Below are 21,040 nucleotides of genomic sequence, written 5' to 3'. Positions count from 1 at the left end.
GCTATTAGAAGGACTCTTTGGCTCAGAGAGTGGCGCGCAGACTCCTCCTCTAAAAAATCTCTGATCTCTCTCCCTTTTCAAAGCGGGCGCCTTTTTGGCGAAAGACTTGACCAGCTTATTTCCGACGCCACGGGAGGAAAGAGCAAGTTTCTTCCCCAACAGAGGCCCAAGGCGGCTTTCCAGCGTCAACCTTATTTTCGCTTTCGGTCCTTTCGTACCAGCCCAGCCTGGTCCAATCCTACCGGTCGCCCCAGATCGGACCGATCCGCTCGCACAGACAGAGACGTTCGCCCCTCCTTCAGGCCGATCCCTTCCTGGCGCGGAAAACCTAGGCAGCCCAGAACCAGAGGTTCCAGACCTCCCAGATTCCCGTCTCAATGACTCGGGAACGGCGCCAGTCGATACCACCAGAGTAGGCGGACGTCTACTCCTTTTTCAGCAGGCCTGGCTCTCCGTCGTTCAAGACGGATGGGTCAGGGACCTGGTATCGTCGGGCTACAAAATAGAGTTCTCCTCTCCTCCTCCAACCCGGTTTTTCCCCTCTCGTCTCCCCAGCTCGGGAGCTCAGTCTCGCGCCCTTCTTTGCGCTATCCACTCCCTCCGCCAGAGCGGGGTCATTGTTCCGGTCCCGGAACACGAGAGGTTCAAAGGTTTCTACTCAAACCTCTTCGTAGTGCCAAAAAAGGACGGAACAGTGCGCCCCATTTTGGATCTGAAAATCCTGAACAAGTGTGTAAGAGTCCGGCACTTCAGGATGGAATCACTCAGATCGGTCATCTCTTCGTTGGAAAGAGGGGAATTCTTGGCCTCGATAGACATCAAGGATGCCTATCTTCACATCCCTATTTTCCCGCCTCATCAAAGGTTCCTCCGCTTTGCCATTCTGAACGACCACTTCCAGTTCACGGCCTTACCCTTCGGTCTTGCTACAGCGCCCAGGGTATTCACCAAGGTCATGGCGGCTGTCATGGCCATCCTTCACTCGCGAGGAGTCGTCGTGTTACCTTACTTAGACGATCTCCTCATAAAGGGTCCGTCTTTCCAAACCTGCGAGTCAAGCGTCCACATTACCCTGGATTCTCTCTCGCGCCTGGGCTGGCTGATCAACTTGGACAAGTCCTCTCCCGTTCCTGCCCGTCGGATCTCCTTTCTGGGAATGATCCTGGACACTTCAAGGGGGCTGGTTTTGCTTCCTCGGTCCAAGGCTCAAGCGCTTCAGCAGGGAGCCCGAACACTCCGTCATCTTCGCCCGCGAACCATTCGGTTCGCCATGAAGATCCTGGGAAAGATGGTTGCAGCAATCGAAGCGGTTCCTTTCGCTCAACTCCATCTCCGCCCCTTACAACAGGCTCTGCTGGACAACTGGGACAGGAGTCTCCCATCTCTCGACCGTCCTTGCCCGCTGTCTCCGCGGGTCAGACAATCCCTCATATGGTGGACCCTGGGTCCATCTCTTCTCCAGGGGAAGTCCTTCCTCCCGATCCGCTGGTTAGTGGTAACTACCGACGCCAGCCTCCTCGGCTGGGGGGCGGTGTTTCTTCATCACTCTGCCCAGGGCCGTTGGATAGGTCGGGAATCCAGTCTCCCCATCAACATCCTGGAGATTCGGGCTATCAGACTTGCCCTGAGTCACTTTCACACCCTGCTTGCGGGTCACCCTATACGTGTCCAATCGGACAACGTCACGGCGGTGGCTTACATCAACCACCAGGGGGGTACCCGCAGCAGGGCAGCGATGCAGGAAGTCTCTCACATCCTTCGTTGGGCCGAAATCAACCATTCCATCATCTCCGCGGTGCACATTCCGGGAGTCGAGAACTGGGCGGCGGACTTCCTGAGCCGCCAGGGCCTTGCCTCGGGGGAGTGGGAACTCCACCCAGAGGTCTTTCGACAGATCTGTCTTCGCTGGGGGACCCCGGACGTGGATCTGATGGCGTCCAGATTGAACGCCAAGGTTCACAACTTTGTTGCTCGTTCTCGGGATCCCCAGGCCATCGGAGTGGACGCGCTGATATTCCTGTGGCATCAGTTTCAGCTCCCATACGTGTTTCCTCCTCTTCCCTTACTGCCGAAGGTGATCCGAAAGATCAAGACGGAGGGAGTTCCGGTCATCCTGGTCGCTCCAGACTGGCTTCGTCGCGCGTGGTACGCGGAACTCGTCCAGCTCGTAGCCGACGTGCCCTTGCGGCTACCAGACCGCCCAGATCTACTTCGCCAGGGACCGATCTACCATCAGAGCTCAGGGGCCCTACGTTTAACGGCGTGGCTGTTGAAACCTGGATTCTAACTCGTGCCGGTTTCTCTCAGCAGGTCATTCCCACCATGTTAAGTGCTCGTAAGGCGTCTTCCGCCTCCATTTACCACCGCGTCTGGAAAACCTTCTTCTCATGGTGCAGGCTCCGAGGGCTTCCTCCGCTCGTTTTCTCTATCCCTTGCATCTTGAATTTCCTTCAGTCCGGTCTTGACTCCGGTTTGGCACTCAGTTCCCTCAAAGGCCAGGTCCAGCGTTATCCGTGCTGTTTCAGCGCAGGATCGCCGCCAACCTCCAAGTCAAGACCTTCATCCAGGGAGTCTCCCATGTGGTTCCCCCTTATAGGATGCCGATAGAAACCTGGGATCTCAACTTGGTCCTGGGGGTTCTTCAGGAACCCCCGTTCGAACCCCTTCAGGACGTTTCGCTCTCTGTCCTCTCTTGGAAGGTTGCCTTCCTGGTAGCGGTGACGTCCATCAGAAGGGTTTCAGAGCTCGCCGCCTTGTCCTGCCGGGCACCGTTTCTAGCCTTTCATCAGGACAAAGTGGTCTTACGCCCTTCTCCGGCTTTTCTTCCGAAGGTGGTCTCGTCGTTTCATCTTAACGAGGACATCATCCTCCCTTCTTTTTGCCCGCAGCCCAAGCATAGGGTCGAGAAGGCTCTCCATACTCTAGACGTCGTACGGGCCCTCAGAAGGTACATCTCCAGAACGGCTCATTTCAGAAAATCGGATGCCCTTTTCGTGCTCCCTGAGGGTCACAGAAAGGGTTTGGCTGCGTCTAAATCCACGATAGCCAGATGGATTCGATCTGCTATCCAGGAATCCTATCGGGTCAGGGGCAGCCCTATCCCGGCGGGGATTAGAGCTCACTCCACTCGGTCGATGGGTGCTTCCTGGGCCATCCGGCACCAGGCAACAGCGGAGCAGGTTTGCAAGGCCGCAACGTGGTCCAGCCTGCATACCTTCACAAAGCATTACAATGTCCACATCCAATCCTCTGCGGACGCGGCCCTTGGCAGGCGTATTCTGCAAGCGGCTGTTGCGCATTTGTAGTCAGATGGTGCACGGAGTTATTTGGTTGTATTGTTTCCCTCCCAGGGACTGCTTTGGGACGTCCCATGGTCCTGTGTCCCCCAATGAGGCGAAGGAGAAATAGGGATTTTTGTGTGTACTCACCGTAAAATCCTTTTCTCCGAGCCACTCATTGGGGGACACAGCACCCACCCTGGTAGCCTTGCGGCTCGTTACATTTTTTGGTCTTTGACTGTTTGTTTGACATGTTATATTCTAATGTTTCTTCATATTTTATTGTTATTATCCTACTGCTTTTGCACTGAACTGGGTGTCTGGAAGCCAGTATGAGGGTGTATACGGCAGGGGAGGAGCTAACCTTTTTTTGTCTCAGCTTAGTGTCAGCCTCCTAGAGACAGCAGCATAACCCATGGTCCTGTGTCCCCCAATGAGTGGCTCGGAGAAAAGGATTTTACGGTGAGTACACACAAAAATCCCTATTTTTCAAACTGTCCCCATTAAAGTGCCTAGCACTTACATACAAATAGGTTTCCTATGGGCCAGTAAAGCAGCTAGACTCCAGCGATCCCTCCTATGTAGACCAAAAAGTCTAGGTGGATTGGGCCTTCCGGATATGAAAATGTATCATCTGTCTGCTCCTATGTCTAGCGTTATAGATTGGTGCAGGCACACTTCGGTGACGCCATGGGTACAAATAGAAGAAAGCTTTTCACTATAGTCGCTCTCTCCTGGTTACCTTCCATTTCCCAAACATCGGTGAAATCTCGTCCTACAATTATTGCTACGTTCTATCGCTGCTCCAGAGATACGCAAACTTCTCCTTCTCATTCTATCTCCTTTATTGCCTATTATCGGCTCTCCAGACTTCTCCCCTGGTCTGCAGACCCTGTTTTCAGACTTTGGATCTCTCAGGGAAAGTTTATGGCCTTCCAGATTGGCGCAGATAATGATTGGCCTTCATTAGAGGCACTTCAAGCTATTATTGACCCCTTGCCACTGGGCACATGTCGTTCTCTCCAACTCAGTCACTTTGTTTACTCCCTTCCAAACTACGCTCAATACACATGATCCCTTTCTGCTTTTAAAACTCTTTGTATGGGTGAGGGGGTTATTCGTCATGCACTTTCTTCTGTACACTCAATTCTAACTAACCCAATGGATCAGCTTCCCCCCAGATTTTTAACACAATGGGAAGAGGACTTGAGGACTTAGGCATCACTCTCTCCATGGAACAAAGGGAAAGGGTGTTGTCCTTGGTGCATAAATCTTCGATAAATTCTCGGCTTCAGGAAGGGAATTTCAAGCTTCTTTCACAGTGGTACAGGGTTCTGGCTTAAACAAAATGTTCCCCTCTATTGACCCTAAAGGTTGGAGATGTGGATTAGGTGAGGGAAATTTCCTTCATATCTTTTGGTCCTGTCCGGTTTCACAACGTTGTGGACCAAAGTGAAAACGATTATCTGGTCGATTACAGGCATTTCATCTGAAATGGATCCTGAACTATTCCTTCTACAGCTCTGTGAGACTTCCGTTTCCTCCTACAAACGGTCTCTGCTAAAATGTTTGGTGATTGCTGCCACAGCTTATACTGCACTGTTATGGGAGAAAGCTAATCCACCTAGCCCGTCCCTCTGTATTTCTAAGGTCAATGATTTAATGTACATGGAGGGCTTGACGACTTCTCTTTACAGTAGATATGAGGTCTTCTATAAAACAAGGTTCTATTGGATGGAACGCAAGCACTCCAGTGAATATGGTAGACTTGGGCAACTTGACCCTCAGACTTGAATGTCATTTGGGTATTTGTTCGAATGGCTGCCTGGATTGGGGGTAACTCTCTCCAAATCCCTTTTTTTTTTTTTTTTTTTCTTTTCTTTGCTGTACACTTTCATTTCTCCCCATTCTACTCATCTCTTTGTCTTTTTCTTCATGTCTGAAGTTCTGCTCTTCTCTCTTTGCTCTCCTTCTCATTCCTATGTTAATATGAAAATTGGACAAAACAAAGTCACAATGTGGATTCTTAATCACATTAGATGTTTTGGAAAATATGTCTAATCTATGGCTTTATACACTTGTGGTGTTTAGGTTGTTTCGTTCCTAAATAATAAAAAAAAAAATACCAGCAGTTTTCTAAATTGTCCATTTGTGCTTTAGTACCATGATACATGGTTAATTTGTACTACACAAAAGAAAAAAATGTGTCCCGCTCACTTTTAGTATTAAATGAATGCCTGGGTGCACAAATGTGCTATGTGGCCAATATACAAACATATACAGTACATACACGATGCACCAGCAAGTAATAGATGAACTCCAATATTGCTGCAAATGTTAAAAATGTAAAGTTATTTTGTTAGGGTTTTTAGAGCGTAAAAGCCATTCAATCACGCCAAGGTGACCGTTTAATATGGATGGTCCCTAAAAACTAAAGGTCTTACCCTTCCATGTGCAAAACCAGCCTCATGAGAATTTGGAGTGAAAAGGAGACCAGACGTGGCTCGCAATTAAGACCTTATGTGGGAAAGAGAGGTGGACAAGAGTGCTGAGCTCTGGAGGGGGTCACAACCCATGATATGTACTGTACAAAAGAAAAAATAAGACCCACACAGAGAGAGGTAAGACATTTAGTATTTAGGGTCCATCCATTTTGAAAGGTCACCTTGACGTGGTTGGATGTTTTTGGGGCCTTTTGATTAAAAAATAACTAAGTAACTTAGGTTTTTAACATTTGTGACAATATTTGCGATCATGTACACATTAGTCGATGAGTGCTGACACATCGCGTATTTACATGGTTAATTTGTAATCCTTTTTCTAATGTTTTTCTTCAATGCTTTTCTTTTTTCAAGGGATCACGATTAGATGACCAACGTTGCGCTCCTCCTCCCCCACCCAAAAAAGGTCCTACGGTCCCAGATGAAGACTTCTTCAGTCTTATTCTGCGTGCACAGGCCAAGCGAATGGATGAACAGAGGGTGACAATATCCTCACACCTAAAGAGACCGAACTCAAACTAGATTTAAACAAAAAACAAACAATCAGGGTTTTCATAGTACTGTAATGTGTATACTCTTCTGTAAAATAGAACCATTGCAAGGTACCTTTTCTACTTCATGTGTTTGGGCATTTCCAGTATTACAGTTCCCACCAGTCATTAGATGGCGCAACACTGACCCAAAACCTGAAACACTGCCATTGTAGGACGATGCTTCGGACAAATGCTACAGATTTGGCTAGCATCTCTAATGTCTGGGCTACCAGGGCCTCAGATCCTGTAGGTGTACATACATAGTGTCTCCTATGGTGCAGACAACCTCGCCTGCTCATACTGTACAGCTTTTCTGTGTGGACGGTTGTATTTCTATGTCTGTATATATTTGTGTGTATTTTATTAACTGTTCTAAACTATGCCTTTACAAAATAGGGGAAGGGGTTGGTTCAGTGGGGTGAAAGCCTGGCACAGTCAGTTTTGTGCTAGACCATTGCACTTCTTGGAAAATCTAGACCATAAACTAAAGCACTAAAGACTAATATGTAAATATTCTTATCTGGCGATTAGAAGTAGTTTTAATCTTTTTTTTTTTTTGTTTGTTTGTTTTATACCTGCTTTGCTCAGTGGGTGCCACCTTGAGGCAAAACCATGGTACTGACTTTGAATTTTCAGGTCTCCTGTTTTCAAAATCTCATAGTGGTTAACCCCTGGAGCTTTTTTCGGTTCTGTGTTTTCGTTTTTCACTCCCCTCCTTCCCAGAGCCATAACTTTTTTATTTTTCTGTCAATATGGCCATGTGAGGGCTTGTTTTTTGACAACATCATTGAATTTTACCATGTCGTGTACTAGAAAACGGGAAAAAAATTCCAAGTGCCGTGAAATTGCAAAAAAAGTGCAATCCCACACTCACCTTTTTTTTGGGGGGGCTTTTTTGCTAGGTTCACTAAATGCTAAAACTGACCAGCCATTATGATTCCCCAGGTCATTGCGAGTTCATAGACACCAAACATGTCTAGGTTCTTTGTTGTCTGGTGAAAAAGATTCCAAACTTTGCTTAAAAAAAAAAAAAAAAATTGTGCAACTTTCCGTTACCCGTAGCATCTCCATTTTTCGTGATCTTGAGTTGGTTGCTGACATTTTTAATGATATCACTTTTGTGCAGAAACGTTCTTTTGATCGCCCATTATTGCATTTTAATGCAATGTCGTGGCGACCAAAAATGTAATTCTGGCATTTTGACTTTTTTTCTCGCTATTCCATTTTAGCGATCAGGTTAATCCTTTTTTTTTAATTATAATTATTGGTCGGTCAATTTTGATACAAAATATGTGTAAGGTTGATTTATTTTTTTAATTTATTTTGAATGGGGCGAAAGGGGGGTGATTTAAACTTTAATGTGTTTTTTTTTCATATTTTTAAAGCATTTTTTTTTTATTTTGGCATGCTTTAATAGCCTCCATGGGAGACTATAAGCTGCCACAACTCCATCACTTCTGCTACATAGAGGCGATGCTCTGATGGCGCTGGGTGGCGCTCATAGCAATCTGGCATCCACAACCAAAGAGGTCTTATGGAGATCTCAGGTTGTCATGCCGACGCACCGATGACCCCCGATCATGTGACGGGGGTCACCAGTGCGTGCATTTCTGGCCGGAAGCGCTTGTTAAATGCTGTTGTCAGAGTTTGACAGCGGCATTTAACTAGTTAATAGGCGTGGGTGGATCGTGATTTCACCCGCGCCTATTTCAGGCACATGTCCGTTGTTCAGAACAGCTGACATGTCCCAGCTTTGATGTGGACTCGCCGCCGGAACCTGCATCAAAGCACGGGTTCTGCCATCGGATGCACTATTCCGTCCGATGGCAGAAAGGGGTTAATATCCAACTAATTGGGGTGATCCATAGACACTGACCATGTCAATTAAGTCTATCTAATTTAGAGAATCTGTCAGTACGATGTCCCCCAAACTCTTTCTATGTGCATATAGCTCTTCCAAAGACCAGTCCAGCAATGCCTTACATGACCAGTCCGTCAGCATTAGAATAGCTATGCAAATGAGGCTGAAGACAGATTCCCTTTAAGACGGGTAGCCGTCCCACAAGTGTGTGACATCACACTGTGGGCAACGCAATTGTCTTCTATGTTGAAAAAAAAATTGGTCAAAGATCCGTCAATCTGTTTCTGTTCTTGATCCCCTGAAATGTCGTCCTGTTACTTGCAGTCCTCCCCCACTGCCTGCTGTGTGGACACTCTGGTGTCATCACTTCTACCAACAGGTACACTTTATTCAGTAAAGTCTCCTCTTCTATAGCATATTTGCCTTATAAGAGCTGCTTTGCTTAGGGAAATGCCGGTACTGTCAGTGTTCTGCCTGGTCCGGGTTTTAATTTCTGCTTGTGTAATAGTTTTCATGCAATTTTGAGATTGGGGGGGGGGGGGGGGGGAATGGTAAAATCTTGATTTTTCTTACACCACTAATTTGCTTTTTTTTATGTACCTTTTTTCAAATGTTGTGGACCAGAAATAAAATCCTAGTTTATAGAACACTAATCCTGTGCAGACTTTTTTATTGTCTAATTTATTTTCACATAATGTTATTAAAGAAAAAAAAAAAAAAAAAATCATAGTAATTCATGATAGCAAAAATAGTAAGGTGTTTGTTATTAACACTATGTGGCATTATATGAGAGCGAGCATTCTTTAATGGGAAGCTATCATCAGAAAATGCCCTATTGGTTAACCTTTACTCCCCAAGGTGGTTTGCACGTTAATGACCAGGCCAATCTTTATAATTCTGATCATTGTCACTTTGAGGTTATACCTCTGAAACATTTCAACATATCCCAGTGATTCTGATATTCTTTTTTATGACAAATTGTACTTCATGATGATGGTAAAATTGACTTACGTTTTTGTGAAAAAAATGGAAATTTGTCAAAAAAATTTTAAATTTAGCAAGTTTCAGACTGAATTCTTATGCACTCGAGACGAGTTGATTTTTTTTATTTGTACCATTTTCTGGCACGTGACCCTTTTTCATCTTTCTATTCAGATTTTTGGGAGGCAAAATGAACAAAAAACAGGAACAATGTGTATATAGTGATGAGCAAGTGTTCTCGTTGCTCGGGTTTTCCCCAGCACGCTCGGGTGACCTCCGAGTATTTGTTAGTGCTCGGAGATTAAGTTTTCATCGCGGCAGCTGAATGATTTGCAGCTATTAGCCAGCTTGATTACATGTGGGGATTCCCTAGCAACCAGGCAACCCCCACATGTACTCAGGCTGGCTAGTAGCTGTAAATCATCCATCTGCGGCGATGAAAACATAATCTCCGAACACTAACAAATACTCCGAGGTCACCCGAGCATGCTGGGGAAAACCCGAGCAACGAGTATATTCGCTCATCACTAGTGATGACTGTTCAGGGAGGAAGTAGGGAGAGCATGTTATCGTTGCACACACCAGAGGTCACAGGGACTCGCCTGGGCAGAAGATCACTGAGTGCAGCGCCTATAGAACGGAGGAAAAGGTACATACTGTGCAGGTGTGGGATTCCAGCGTCTGAACTGACGTGCATGGGAGAGGGGGTAGTATTATGAGAACAGGGGGCAGGGGCTTCTTCTAGGCACAGCACGCCCCGGAGCCTGGAATGAATCATTAGCATAAAGACAGAAGATAACATTTCTCCACAACAAGAACGCTAATATGAGGCAGACAAGTAGGACTAGTGTAACATTTCTATTACCTGTATGCCCATATTAATAGGTCATATACGTCCCTTTTAGCAGTATGGGTAAGAGCCACTGGCAGCAAAGCTGCAGGAAGAATGATGGCAAAGCCACTTCGGGAAGGTGACCACTGACGGGGCCACTTTTAGACAAAGTGAGGCCCCAAATGCTCACATATACAGGTCCTTCTCAAAAAATTAGCATATAGTGTTAAATTTCATTATTTACCATAATGTAATGATTACAATTAAACTTTCATATATTATAGATTCATTATCCACCAACTGAAATTTGTCAGGTCTTTTATTGTTTTAATACTGATGATTTTGGCCTACAACTCCTGATAACCCAAAAAACCTGTCTCAATAAATTAGCATATTTCACCCGTCCAATCAAATAAAAGTGTTTTTTAATAACAAACCAAAAAACAATCAAATAATAATGTTCAGTTATGCACTCAATACTTGGTCGGGAATCCTTTGGCAGAAATGACTGCTTCAATGCGGCGTGGCATGGAGGCAATCAGCCTGTGACACTGCTGAGATGTTATGGAGGCCCAGGATGCTTCAATAGCGGCCTTAAGCTCATCCAGAGTGTTGGGTCTGGCGTCTCTCAACTTTCTCTTCACAATATCCCACAGATTCTCTATGGAGTTCAGGTCAGGAGAGTTGGCAGGCCAATTGAGCACAGTAATACCATGGTCAGTAAACCATTTACCAGTGGTTTTGGCACTGTGAGCAGGTGCCAGGTCGTGCTGAAAAATGAAATCTTCATCTCCATAAAGCATTTCAGCCGATGGAAGCATGAAGTGCTCCAAAATCTCCTGATAGCTAGCTGCATTGACCCTGCCCTTGATGAAACACAGTGGACCAACACCAGCAGCTGACATGGCACCCCACACCATCACTGACTGTGGGTACTTGACACTGGACTTCAGGCATTTTGGCATGTCCTTCTCCCCAGTCTTCCTCCAGACTCTGGCACCTTGATTTCCGAATGACATGCAAAATTTGCTTTCATCAGAAAAAAGTACTTGGGACCACTTAGCAACAGTCCAGTGCCGCTGTTTATGGTTCAAAAGTGGCTTTACCTGGGGAATGCGGCACCTGTAGCCCATTTCCTGCACACGCCTGTGCACGGTGGCTCTGGATGTTTCCACACTAGACTCAGTCCACTGCTTCCTCAGGTTCCCCAAGGTCTGGAATCGGTCCTTCTCCACAATCTTCCTCAGGGTCCGGTCACCTCTTCTCGTTGTACAGCGTTTTCTGCCACATTGTTTCCTTCCAACAGACTTACCATTGAGGTGCCTTGATACAGCACTCTGGGAACAGCCTATTTGTTGAGAAATTTCTTTTTGGGTCTTACCCTCTTGCTTGAGGGTGTCAATGATGGCCTTCTTGACATCTGTCAGGTCGCTAGTCTTACCCATGATGGGGGTTTTGAGTAATGAACCAGGCAGGGAGTTTTTAAAAGCCTCAGGTATCTTTTGCATGTGTTTAGAGTTAATTAGTTGATTCAGAAGATTAGGGTAATAGGTCGTTTAGAGGACCTTTTCTTGATATGCTAATTTATTGAGACAGGTTTTTTGGGTTATCAGGAGTTGTATGCCAAAATCATCAGTATTAAAACAATAAAAGACCTGACAAATTTCAGTTGGTGGATAATGAATCTATAATATATGAAAGTTTAATTGTAATCATTACATTATGGTAAATAATGAAATTTAACACTATATGCTAATTTTTTGAGAAGGACCTGTACATACAACCAAAATGTATTTGTGTGATTGTGCAATATGTGCTGAGCTCAAGCCGCTAAACAAGCATAATTGACAATATGGAAGTCATTCGACGCTTGTTTCCTGACCACTTTATGCCAGCTGAGGAAGAATGAAGGGGACAGAATAATCACTAGTAGATCAATCTGTCCCCATACAGTATAATGTTATCAGCAGCATATCTGAAGTTTTCACCGGGCAATGTGCTGCTGAGAGCAATTATTTTTTTTTCTAGCATAAACAATCCAATTACTTGATAAATAAGCAGAATTTTGCTTGTTTATGATAATGTACCCCATAGTCCTCCTTATTGTATAATGCAAATGCCATAGCCCTCTATATAGTATAATGCACAGACCATATCCTCCCTATAGTATTGTGATAGAAATATATATATCATGTAGATCTCACTTGCATGTATACTCCTTTAAATCATATATACTTATATAAAAAGCAAATATATATAACTAACTCAGCTACTTTATAATCAATTGCTCAACTTAATCACATGAGTTAGGCCAGATGGTCCTTGGTACTTTCCAATATGTCTCAAACACCAGAAAACGGGAAGTTAGACTAGATGTTCTGAAACTAATGTCTAAGAATGTTGCTGACTAGCAGGATAAGGGAGACCGCTATTTCCGAGAGTGCTAAATCAGCTTGTTGCTAGGTAGACCATAGTTCGAATATGCCATGTACTCGGTTAAATACATTATGTACTCAGTCAGCCAATGAAATAATAGCTAAATTGTATGTTAATTCACTAACCACCCCCCTTTTATACGCTTTTATAAAACTATGTATCAAGGAATAAAGATGCAGAGACCTGGATGGAATGTTAAACTGTCACTTTGTGTCAGTTCATTCTTTCTTGAGCGCTCAATATATCTGATCTGATAATAATTGGGAACGGTCACAGCATACACACAGGGGGATAAATTCACCCCAAATCAAATTTCCATATCAGGTGGCACCAAACGTGGGGCTGGACGAAGATATCGCGCAGGGGACCTTGCTGACCGGAAGGACGAGGGTGCCGGCCGCGGCCTTGGCTCACGGGACGGAGACTGCAGCTCCATCAGAGTAAGGTAAGAAAATTCTGTCATCTTACCTGAATGTCCCCTGTGCCCAGTCCGGGTCTATACCTTTAGCCGGTCAGGTGTGGTCACCACCGCATTCCCAGGTAGTGTAAAAAGTCCATGCCTGTAATCCAAACCCTGGGATATAAGTCGAAGTGCCTGCTGTGTGCCGTGTATGTGTTCTGTGTTTGTGTAAGATCCGGGAGAGGAAAGGGAAAGTGACTGCTTTTGCTTGTGGTTGCTGGGTAACAGACGGCAGGAGGTCAAATCGCTGAATAAGCTATCACAGATTCCCGTGCAAGAGAAAAGGAACAGGTAGTTCCGGGGCAGATGGCTCCAGTTTCCAGGCTCGGATGGTGATAGCTTTGGGGGCTGCCACAGATTCCCGTAGCCGGCGGCCAGTCGGGATGACCGGAGCGGAGGGTGGTAGATTTCCCGGCATATGCGTGCCAAGTGCGATTGATAGTTGTCTGTTCCCAGAACGGCCTGCACGTGTCACAGAATAATAAAGGGCCTATCGATTTATCCTGGACGTCTATTTGTTTGTTAATGTCACGTTAGGGTATGTTTCCACGGTAAGTAAACGCTGCTTGTTTGACGCTGCAGCGTCAAACAAGCAGCGTCCAGATGTTCCAGCATAGTGGAGGGGATTTTATGAAATCCCGTCTCCACTATGCGTGGAAACCCGCACGCGGCGGCCCTGCGACTCCGGACATGCTGCGCGTCTTTTCAGATCGCAGCATGTCCGTACACCTTGCGGGGACGCAGCGTCCCCGCAAGGCTTATCACAGGGCCCTATGGCGAGGGGTGCGATGATCCCGGATGTGTACTGTACACATCCGGGATCATCGCGTCCCAGAAAGGGGGCGGGGCTTAGCGCCGAGCGGCTTCGCCGCTGCGGCGATACCGCCGCCCCTCCAGACCGTGGAGCCATACCCTTAATGTTGCTTAAATGCATACAATTGTAAAGTTGTAAAAGGAAAGTTTTTGTTTTTTTTTGAGCTTCCCCTCCTCCACGCTGTTTAGGAGAGATTTATGCATTGTAAATCACACTGTCACATCTGTTTGTTTTTTTTTTTTTTTTCTTTTGCAATCTGTCTATGGTATAGCATTTATTTAAAGAAGTGAAATTAAATAGTATCTATCATTTTTGCTGCGACATACGTGTTTTCAGATATGTGATTTTAGTGACATTGGATACAATAGCATAAGAAAAGGGGACGTGTGTCTCTGACTGCGTTGAGCGCAGAGGGAAAAGGAAAAAAAATATATATATATAGCTGTCTTTTAGTCATTTGAAGGTTTTCCTTCTAAGTTTCTATTAAAGTAGTTTTTTTTAAGTTTTCCAAAGTTTTCTTCCTTTTTGTATAAAGATTTTGAGTTTTTTTTCTGATGGTTTTCTTTAATTCTGGTCTCAACTTCTTACATCAATTTTTTGAAAGTGTGTTTTTTCTTTTATTTTTCGTGCTTTTATATACGTACCTCCTTGAGGTCTTTTTTATTGTGTTTTTTCTTTTTCTTTTTGCAATGGGAAATAAAGTGGCCAAGCAACAGGAGAGCCTTTTGCTTCCTGATGAGAAAACGGCCCCCAGATAGTGGCAGAGCACGCAGGTGTTAGATATGTGAAGAATTACAGGCAGCTCATGAAAGTATGTGAAATCCATCAGGGAGGCAGGCTTCGAGCTGCAGAGTGGCATGATGTTCTGAAAAGGAAGAAGGGAAAGCTAGTTGACGCTAATTTGCTGTCTGCTGCAACAGCATGGTATAAAGTGGCTACAGACTTACATCGATTGGGAAGCACTGAACGATATGTGAAAGAGTCAGGAAGTGATTTTTATGTGTACAAAGTGGGGAAAGGTGTCAAACCAATAGCACCTCCCCCATATGGGGATGAAAAATATTGGGTATGTACAGTCTGCTCCCAACAGAATCCATTGTACAGGGAGACTTGCTCAGTGTGTGGTGCGCCCCGCCCAACCGTGGTACAGGGAGATGGCACTGTTACTCTGGCGATGCCGTCTCGGGCTGCATCAAAGAAGGAATTCTCTCCTTGTCTTTCTCCGCCATCTTTCTCCTCTCCTCAGTCTTCTGCACTGCCTACTTCCCCTCCTCTTTCTCCTCCTCATTACTCCACACCCCATCCTTCTACTCCCTCATCTCCTCCTCCATCTACATCACACCCACCCTCTTCTTCACACCCTTCATGCTCTCCTCCTTCTCTTTCACCACACCCTTTGCTTCCTTCTCTCTCCCCCCCCTTCTCCAAACCTCATGTCTTTTCCCCAATCAGCTTCTCTCTCTCTCACTCTTCACCCCTGCCTTCTGCGCACCTTACATCTCTACTTCCCTCTTTTCCTCTGCATCACGCATCTCCTCCTGTTTCACACTCTCCTCCTGCTTTGTTGCCTGTTGGGCAGATGCCAGATTCGGGCAGTGTGGTCTCTCTGTATCCGGTGCTCACCGCACAAGGAACATTCTATGTACCAAATACAGTCCAGCCTCTACCAGTCATGTTATCGGGGGAGGAAGGTGGAGATCCCCCAGTAGAAGGCACCCCCCAAGCAGCAGCAGGGTTCCCCCAGGCACATCCAGCAGCAGGCAGCTCAGGTCCGGGGACAGGGGGAGGTCACAGGCACCACCATCTGATGATCAGTATCCCCGGTCAGAGCAGCCAACATTCACACCACAATGGAACTATAATCCTCCACAGCTTCAGCAAGGTGGAGAGACATCCTCTCGCAAAAAGGCAATTCCTAGAACCACCTATCAGCCACTGCATGACCCCAGTACACGATATCGCAACAATTCCTCTGATGAGGATGAAGAAGGGACTTCATACATGCTGCCCAGTACTAGAAAGAAGAACCCACAGGCACCCAGAAGACAGGGGCAGATAGAAGCACCACCTTTACACTATGTGCACTTCACCCCAAGTCAGGTGACCAGCATCCTCAACAATCTTCCAGGCCCAGAGATGCACCCCATGCCATTCTACAGAAGAATGCAGCAGAACCAGCGCACATATGCAGCCACCTGGAATGATCTGTGGGCTGTGATGGAGATAAAGGCAGGTGATGCCTTCTGGCCAATCATGAAGGAACACTTCAAGCTTGCAGCAGACTTAGATGTACATGCCTGGGAGTCAGGGCCGAAGCTGATTGAACAACTCAGAGAGTGGGCCAAAGGCAGGCTGGCCGGACAGACCCTCAGCTTACATGACATGAGTCAGGAGAAGACAGAGTCTGTGGAGAAGTTTCATGGCAGAGTAATGCAGGTCTTCCAGGATCTTGGCTTCACCATTCATGACCAGATACACAGGCAAATGTTGGCACAGGCCTTTGTGCATGGACTCAGAGAGCCAATCAGGAAGCCGCTGATAGTGGCTAGGCCTGAGTACAGGTCAATAGCAATGGATACCCTGCTCACAGTAGCCAAAGGGATCGAGTCCCAACCAGGAGTGCGGAAGACAACACCCCTTATGGTGGCCGCAGACCCTGAAGAGACACCACAATACAGAAGGTGTCAGGTGTTACAACTGCGGCAAATTGGGCCATTACCGAAATCCGTGCAAAGCACCATCACAACCAACTACCCTGCCCAGAAGAGCAAGCCAAAGAATCCCCGAAGTAAACAGTGAAGTACCCCGTCCATAGGACAGGGGCAAGCCAGGTCCGCAAGACACCACGCTCCTGACATACAAAACCCCTTCAGCAGAACCAACCCCTCAAATTACCCTGAATGTGGATGGTGTTGTCAGGTCTTTTCTTGTGGACACTGGTGCAGCCAGAAGTGTGATGAGACATGTGGAACTCCCTGACCCTACCTGCCTATCAGAATCCTCTGTGTCTTACGTAGGCATTGATGGTCAAGTCAGACATTCTCAGCTTACAAAGCCTCTGAGCGTGTGCACTCAGCCAGGACACTCTATCCTGTCCCAGTTTGTGGTGTCAAGAATCTGCCCACTCAACCTACTGGGGGCAGACCTACTACAAAAACTGAAAGCAACCATAGTGTTCCAGGAAGATGGGACCGTGACCCTTTCTTCACCTCTGACCCAGGAAGAGTCAGTGATGCTGGCGGCCCTACAGGACCCTCAAGCAACCGATGGAGGCCTACCCAAGGAGGTACTGGACGTAGTACCAGAAAGTCTATGGTCTAAGGGACCCCAAGATGTGGGAAAACTTCATGTTGCCCCGGTGCGGGTATCACTCAAGCCAGGCACTCCATATCCTCGTAAGGCCCAGTATCCCTTGTCCATCGCCCAGAGTCAAGCTGTCTCAGACCAATTGAAGGTGTTCCTGGAAATAGGGGTCGTTGTCCCTTGCACCTCTCCTTGCAATACCCCGCTTTTCCCTGTCAAGAAAAAGACTGTAAAAGGAGAGCCAGCCAAGTTCAGAATGGTACATGACCTAAGAGCTGTGAATGACGCTACAGTATTTGAAACTCCAATTGTGCCGAATCCGCACACTCTGCTCTCAAATGTGCCTTCCACAGCAACAGTGTTCACGGTGATCGACCTGGCTAATGCTTTCTTCAGTGTTCCTCTCCATCCGGATGATCAGTTCCTGTTTGCCTTCACGCATCAGGGGGCACAGTACACATGGGCGGTGATGCCCCAGGGGGCCCAGAACAGCCCCTCACACTTCACCAAAGCAATGTCCACAGTTCTCGCCAACTGGATCACAGAACATGCAGAAGTGACCCTGCTACAATACGTGGACGATCTACTCCTTTGTGCAGTTGACTTTGACACGTGTAAAGCACATTCCGTGTCTCTCCAACTCTACCTGGCGGAGCAGCGCTGCAAGGTCTCAAAGAACAAAGTCCAGTGGTGTCTGAAGCAAGTTACATTCCTTGGGCACTGCATTGCTCACCAGACGAAACACCTGTCAGATGATCGGAAGACCACAGTGGAGAAGATGGCTCCTCCAACAACTCCAAAGGCGCTACAAGCTTTCCTTGGTCTAGTTTCGTATTGCAGAGCCTGGATCCCTGATGCCACAGTCCTAATGCAACCTCTGTATGACTGCGTTAATGCAACCCCGTTCCTGCTAACAGATGTGGCCTTCATTTCGTTCAAGAAGCTAAGACTCTGTAGTCTCAGCGCCAGCACTAGGCCTACCTGACTACAAGAAGTTATTCCGTCTCTACCTGATGGAGAAAGAAGGCCATGCTACTGGAGTCCTGACACACTCATGGGGGAAGACAGAGACCTCTAGGCTACTTTTCAGCTCGCCTGGATCCAGTTGCAAGGGGAGCCCCCTCCTGCATGAGAGCAGTATTTGCAGCACACACCCTCCTGGACAAGACTGCTGACATCATTCTTGGACATCCACTGGAAATCCTGGCTCCACATGACATCTCAGCAATTCTCAACCAAACCCAGCCAAAACATCTCTCCACCGCAAGACATCTTCGCCTGCAGTGCTCCCTACTACTGCCTGACAACGTCACCATCTCCAGATGTAAAGTCCTCAATCCGGCCACTCTACTCCCACTCCCAAGGGGGGATACGAATACGGACCCTTCAGATCAAAATCTGCACGATACCTTCCACAAGGATCTGGATTTGCTCCGGACAGATGACCATGATTGCTTCAGCATCATGCAACAGGAAACAGCAGGACTACCCAATGTGGCAGAAGAGCCGCTGACCAACCCAGAGTTGATCCTCTACGTAGATGGCTCCAGATTTGCAGATGATGAAGGAAGATTCCACACGGGATGTGCAGTGACCAGCAATCAAGAAATCCTGTGGTCCAGAAGTCTGCCGCCTAGCCTGTCAGCCCAGGAAGCAGAACTAATAGCGCTGACGAAGGCCTGCCAGATTGCAGAGGGCAAAACTGCGAACATATACACCGATTCAAGGTATTCGCATGGCATAGCACACGACTTTGGACCCATCTGGGCTGCAAGAGACTTCATCACAGCAAGCGGAACAACCGTGAAACATCATGGAGCCATTAAAGACCTGCTGAGCGCACTTCAACTTCCAAAAATGGTGGCAGTACTGAAAGTCAAAGCACATGGAAAACTGAACACAGTAGAGGCACGGGGCAACAACATGGCCGATATGGCCGCCAAAGAAGCCGCCAAAGGAAGACAATATGGAGAAGTGGGAGAGGTCGTAGAGCCGGACGGCTACTACGTTGCAACTGAAGACAAGACACCAGATGAGATGACGTCTTGGGATCTATTCAAGAAGTTGCAAGAGCAAGCTCCAAAGGAGGAGAAGGAGAGTTGGATGCGGAAGGGTGCAACACATCAAGAAGGAAGGGTATACTCAATGGACTATAAGCCCTGTTTACCCCGAAGCATGTACCCTATGGTGGTCCAGTGGGCGCATGGGCCCACGCACAGATCAAAGACACAGATAAATGATCTGATTGGTGCTTACTGGTTCGCTCCAGGGATCTCCACCCTAACAGCCAAGTTCACAAGCAGCTGTCTGACCTGCGGCAAATGCAACCCTGGAAGAATGGAGAAAGTTCCCACCCATCATCTTGCCAGACCACTATACCCCTTCCAGAGGATCCAGATAGACCACATCCAGATGCCGCCAAGTGGAGGATTCGAATATGCCCTTGTGGTCGTGGACGTGTTTTCAGGATGGCCAGAAGCTTTCCCAGTGAGGAATCAGTCAGCAAAGACTACTGCAAAGAAGCTACTCTCAGAGATCGTGTGCAGATACGGGGTCCCAGAAGTGATAGAGAGTGATCAGGGTCCCACATTCACAGCAAACCTCACAAGGGAGATCTGGTCAGGAGTAGGGTCAGACATAGGCCTACACACTCCCTACCACCCTCAGAGTAGCGGGAAAGTAGAAAGACTAAATGGGACACTTAAGAACAGGATGTTGAAAGTTGCCCCAGAGACACGCAAACCATGGCACGAAACACTTCCCATTGCACTGTTTAGTGTAAGGCTCACTCCCCAGGGCCCAGAAAAGCTGTCACCACATGAGATTCTGTTTGGGTCCAGCCCTAGGTTAGGGGTATTTTTCCCTCAGCAGTTGGCAATGCAATATGATACTTTGTCTGCTTATGTAATTGAACTCACCAAGAAACTTGCTAACATCCATTCTCGAGTTTTCTCTTCATTACCAGATCCAGGAGCGGTACCTGGTCCACACCTCTGTGCTCAGCTCCAGTATTTCTAGTGGTTTCTTGTCATATACTTCCGCCCACTTACTGATGATTTCCTTACTGGTTCTGATTTTGCGACATGACTTTCCTGTCAGCAGCCACTTCCAGGATTGAACCTGAGGTCTCTGCGTAAGTCCACCCACCTGTAGAGGAGTTAAAGGATGAAGGCAAGGGCTCCCATGGGACCTGATAGTCTGGAAGCCCTAATTAGAGCTGCCATGTGACCATGTACAGAACCACCTTACATAATGGTCCACACAGGTGCATGTCGCCAACCAATAAACCACTGGCTGTTGACTAAGAGACTGATTGCAACTAACCCCCATTAGGGACAGATCTCCTGTCCGCCCATTTGTGAAAAGTCTGTACGGAGTGGGGCGCAGGCGTTAGGCTTGTGTCAGTTCACCGGCAGCACAAGAGTTGCAGCGCTTTGTGACAGGAGGCTAGGATTAGGGCAAGTGATATCTAAGGGGGGCTTGTGATAGAAATATATATATCATGTAGATCTCACTTGCATGTATACTCCTTTAAATCATATATACTTATATAAAAAGCAAATGTATATAACTATATACTCAGCTACTTTATAATCAATTGCTCAACTTAATCACATGAGTTTGGCCAGATGGTCCTTGGTACTTTCCAATATGTTTCAAACACCAGAAAACGGGAAGTTAGACTAGATGTTCTGAAACTAATGTCTAAGAATGTTGCTGACTAGCAGGATAAGGGTGACCGCTATTTCCGAGAGTGCTAAATCAGCTTGTTGCTAGGTAGACCATAGTTCGAATATGCCATGTACTCAGTTTAATACATTATGTACTCAGTCAGCCAATGAAATAATAGCTAAATTGTATGTTAATTCACTAACCACCCCCCTTTTATACGCTTTTATAAAACTATGTATCAAGGAATAAAGATGCAGAGATCTGGATGGAATGTGAAACTGTCACTTTGTGTCAGAGTTCATTCTTTCTTGAGCGCTCAATATATCTGATCTGATAATAATTGGGAACGGTCACAGCATACACACAGGG

General features: G+C 46.7%; 2 protein-coding genes across 5 annotated transcripts in view; one reads left to right on the top strand and one right to left on the bottom strand.

Moving 5' to 3' along the window:
• Window positions 1-8,219, top strand: part of GPSM2 (G protein signaling modulator 2) — a 54,132-nt gene extending 45,913 nt beyond the window's left edge. For all 4 annotated transcript variants that reach the window (XM_077278346.1, XM_077278345.1, XM_077278343.1 and 1 more), the window contains one exon: window positions 6,134-8,219. In XM_077278346.1, coding sequence (XP_077134461.1) covers window positions 6,134-6,301 — 168 coding nt within the window. In that variant the 3' untranslated portion in view covers window positions 6,302-8,219. The remainder of the gene's footprint in view (window positions 1-6,133) is intronic.
• CLCC1 (chloride channel CLIC like 1) overlaps window positions 1-21,040 on the bottom strand; it is a 233,456-nt gene that overhangs the window by 101,744 nt on the left and 110,672 nt on the right. The window lies entirely within an intron of this gene.

This window comes from Ranitomeya variabilis, chromosome 8 (genome assembly GCF_051348905.1).
Source record: "Ranitomeya variabilis isolate aRanVar5 chromosome 8, aRanVar5.hap1, whole genome shotgun sequence".
Lineage (NCBI taxonomy): Eukaryota > Metazoa > Chordata > Amphibia > Anura > Dendrobatidae > Ranitomeya > Ranitomeya variabilis.
This window is presented reverse-complemented; position numbering and strand designations above follow the sequence as displayed.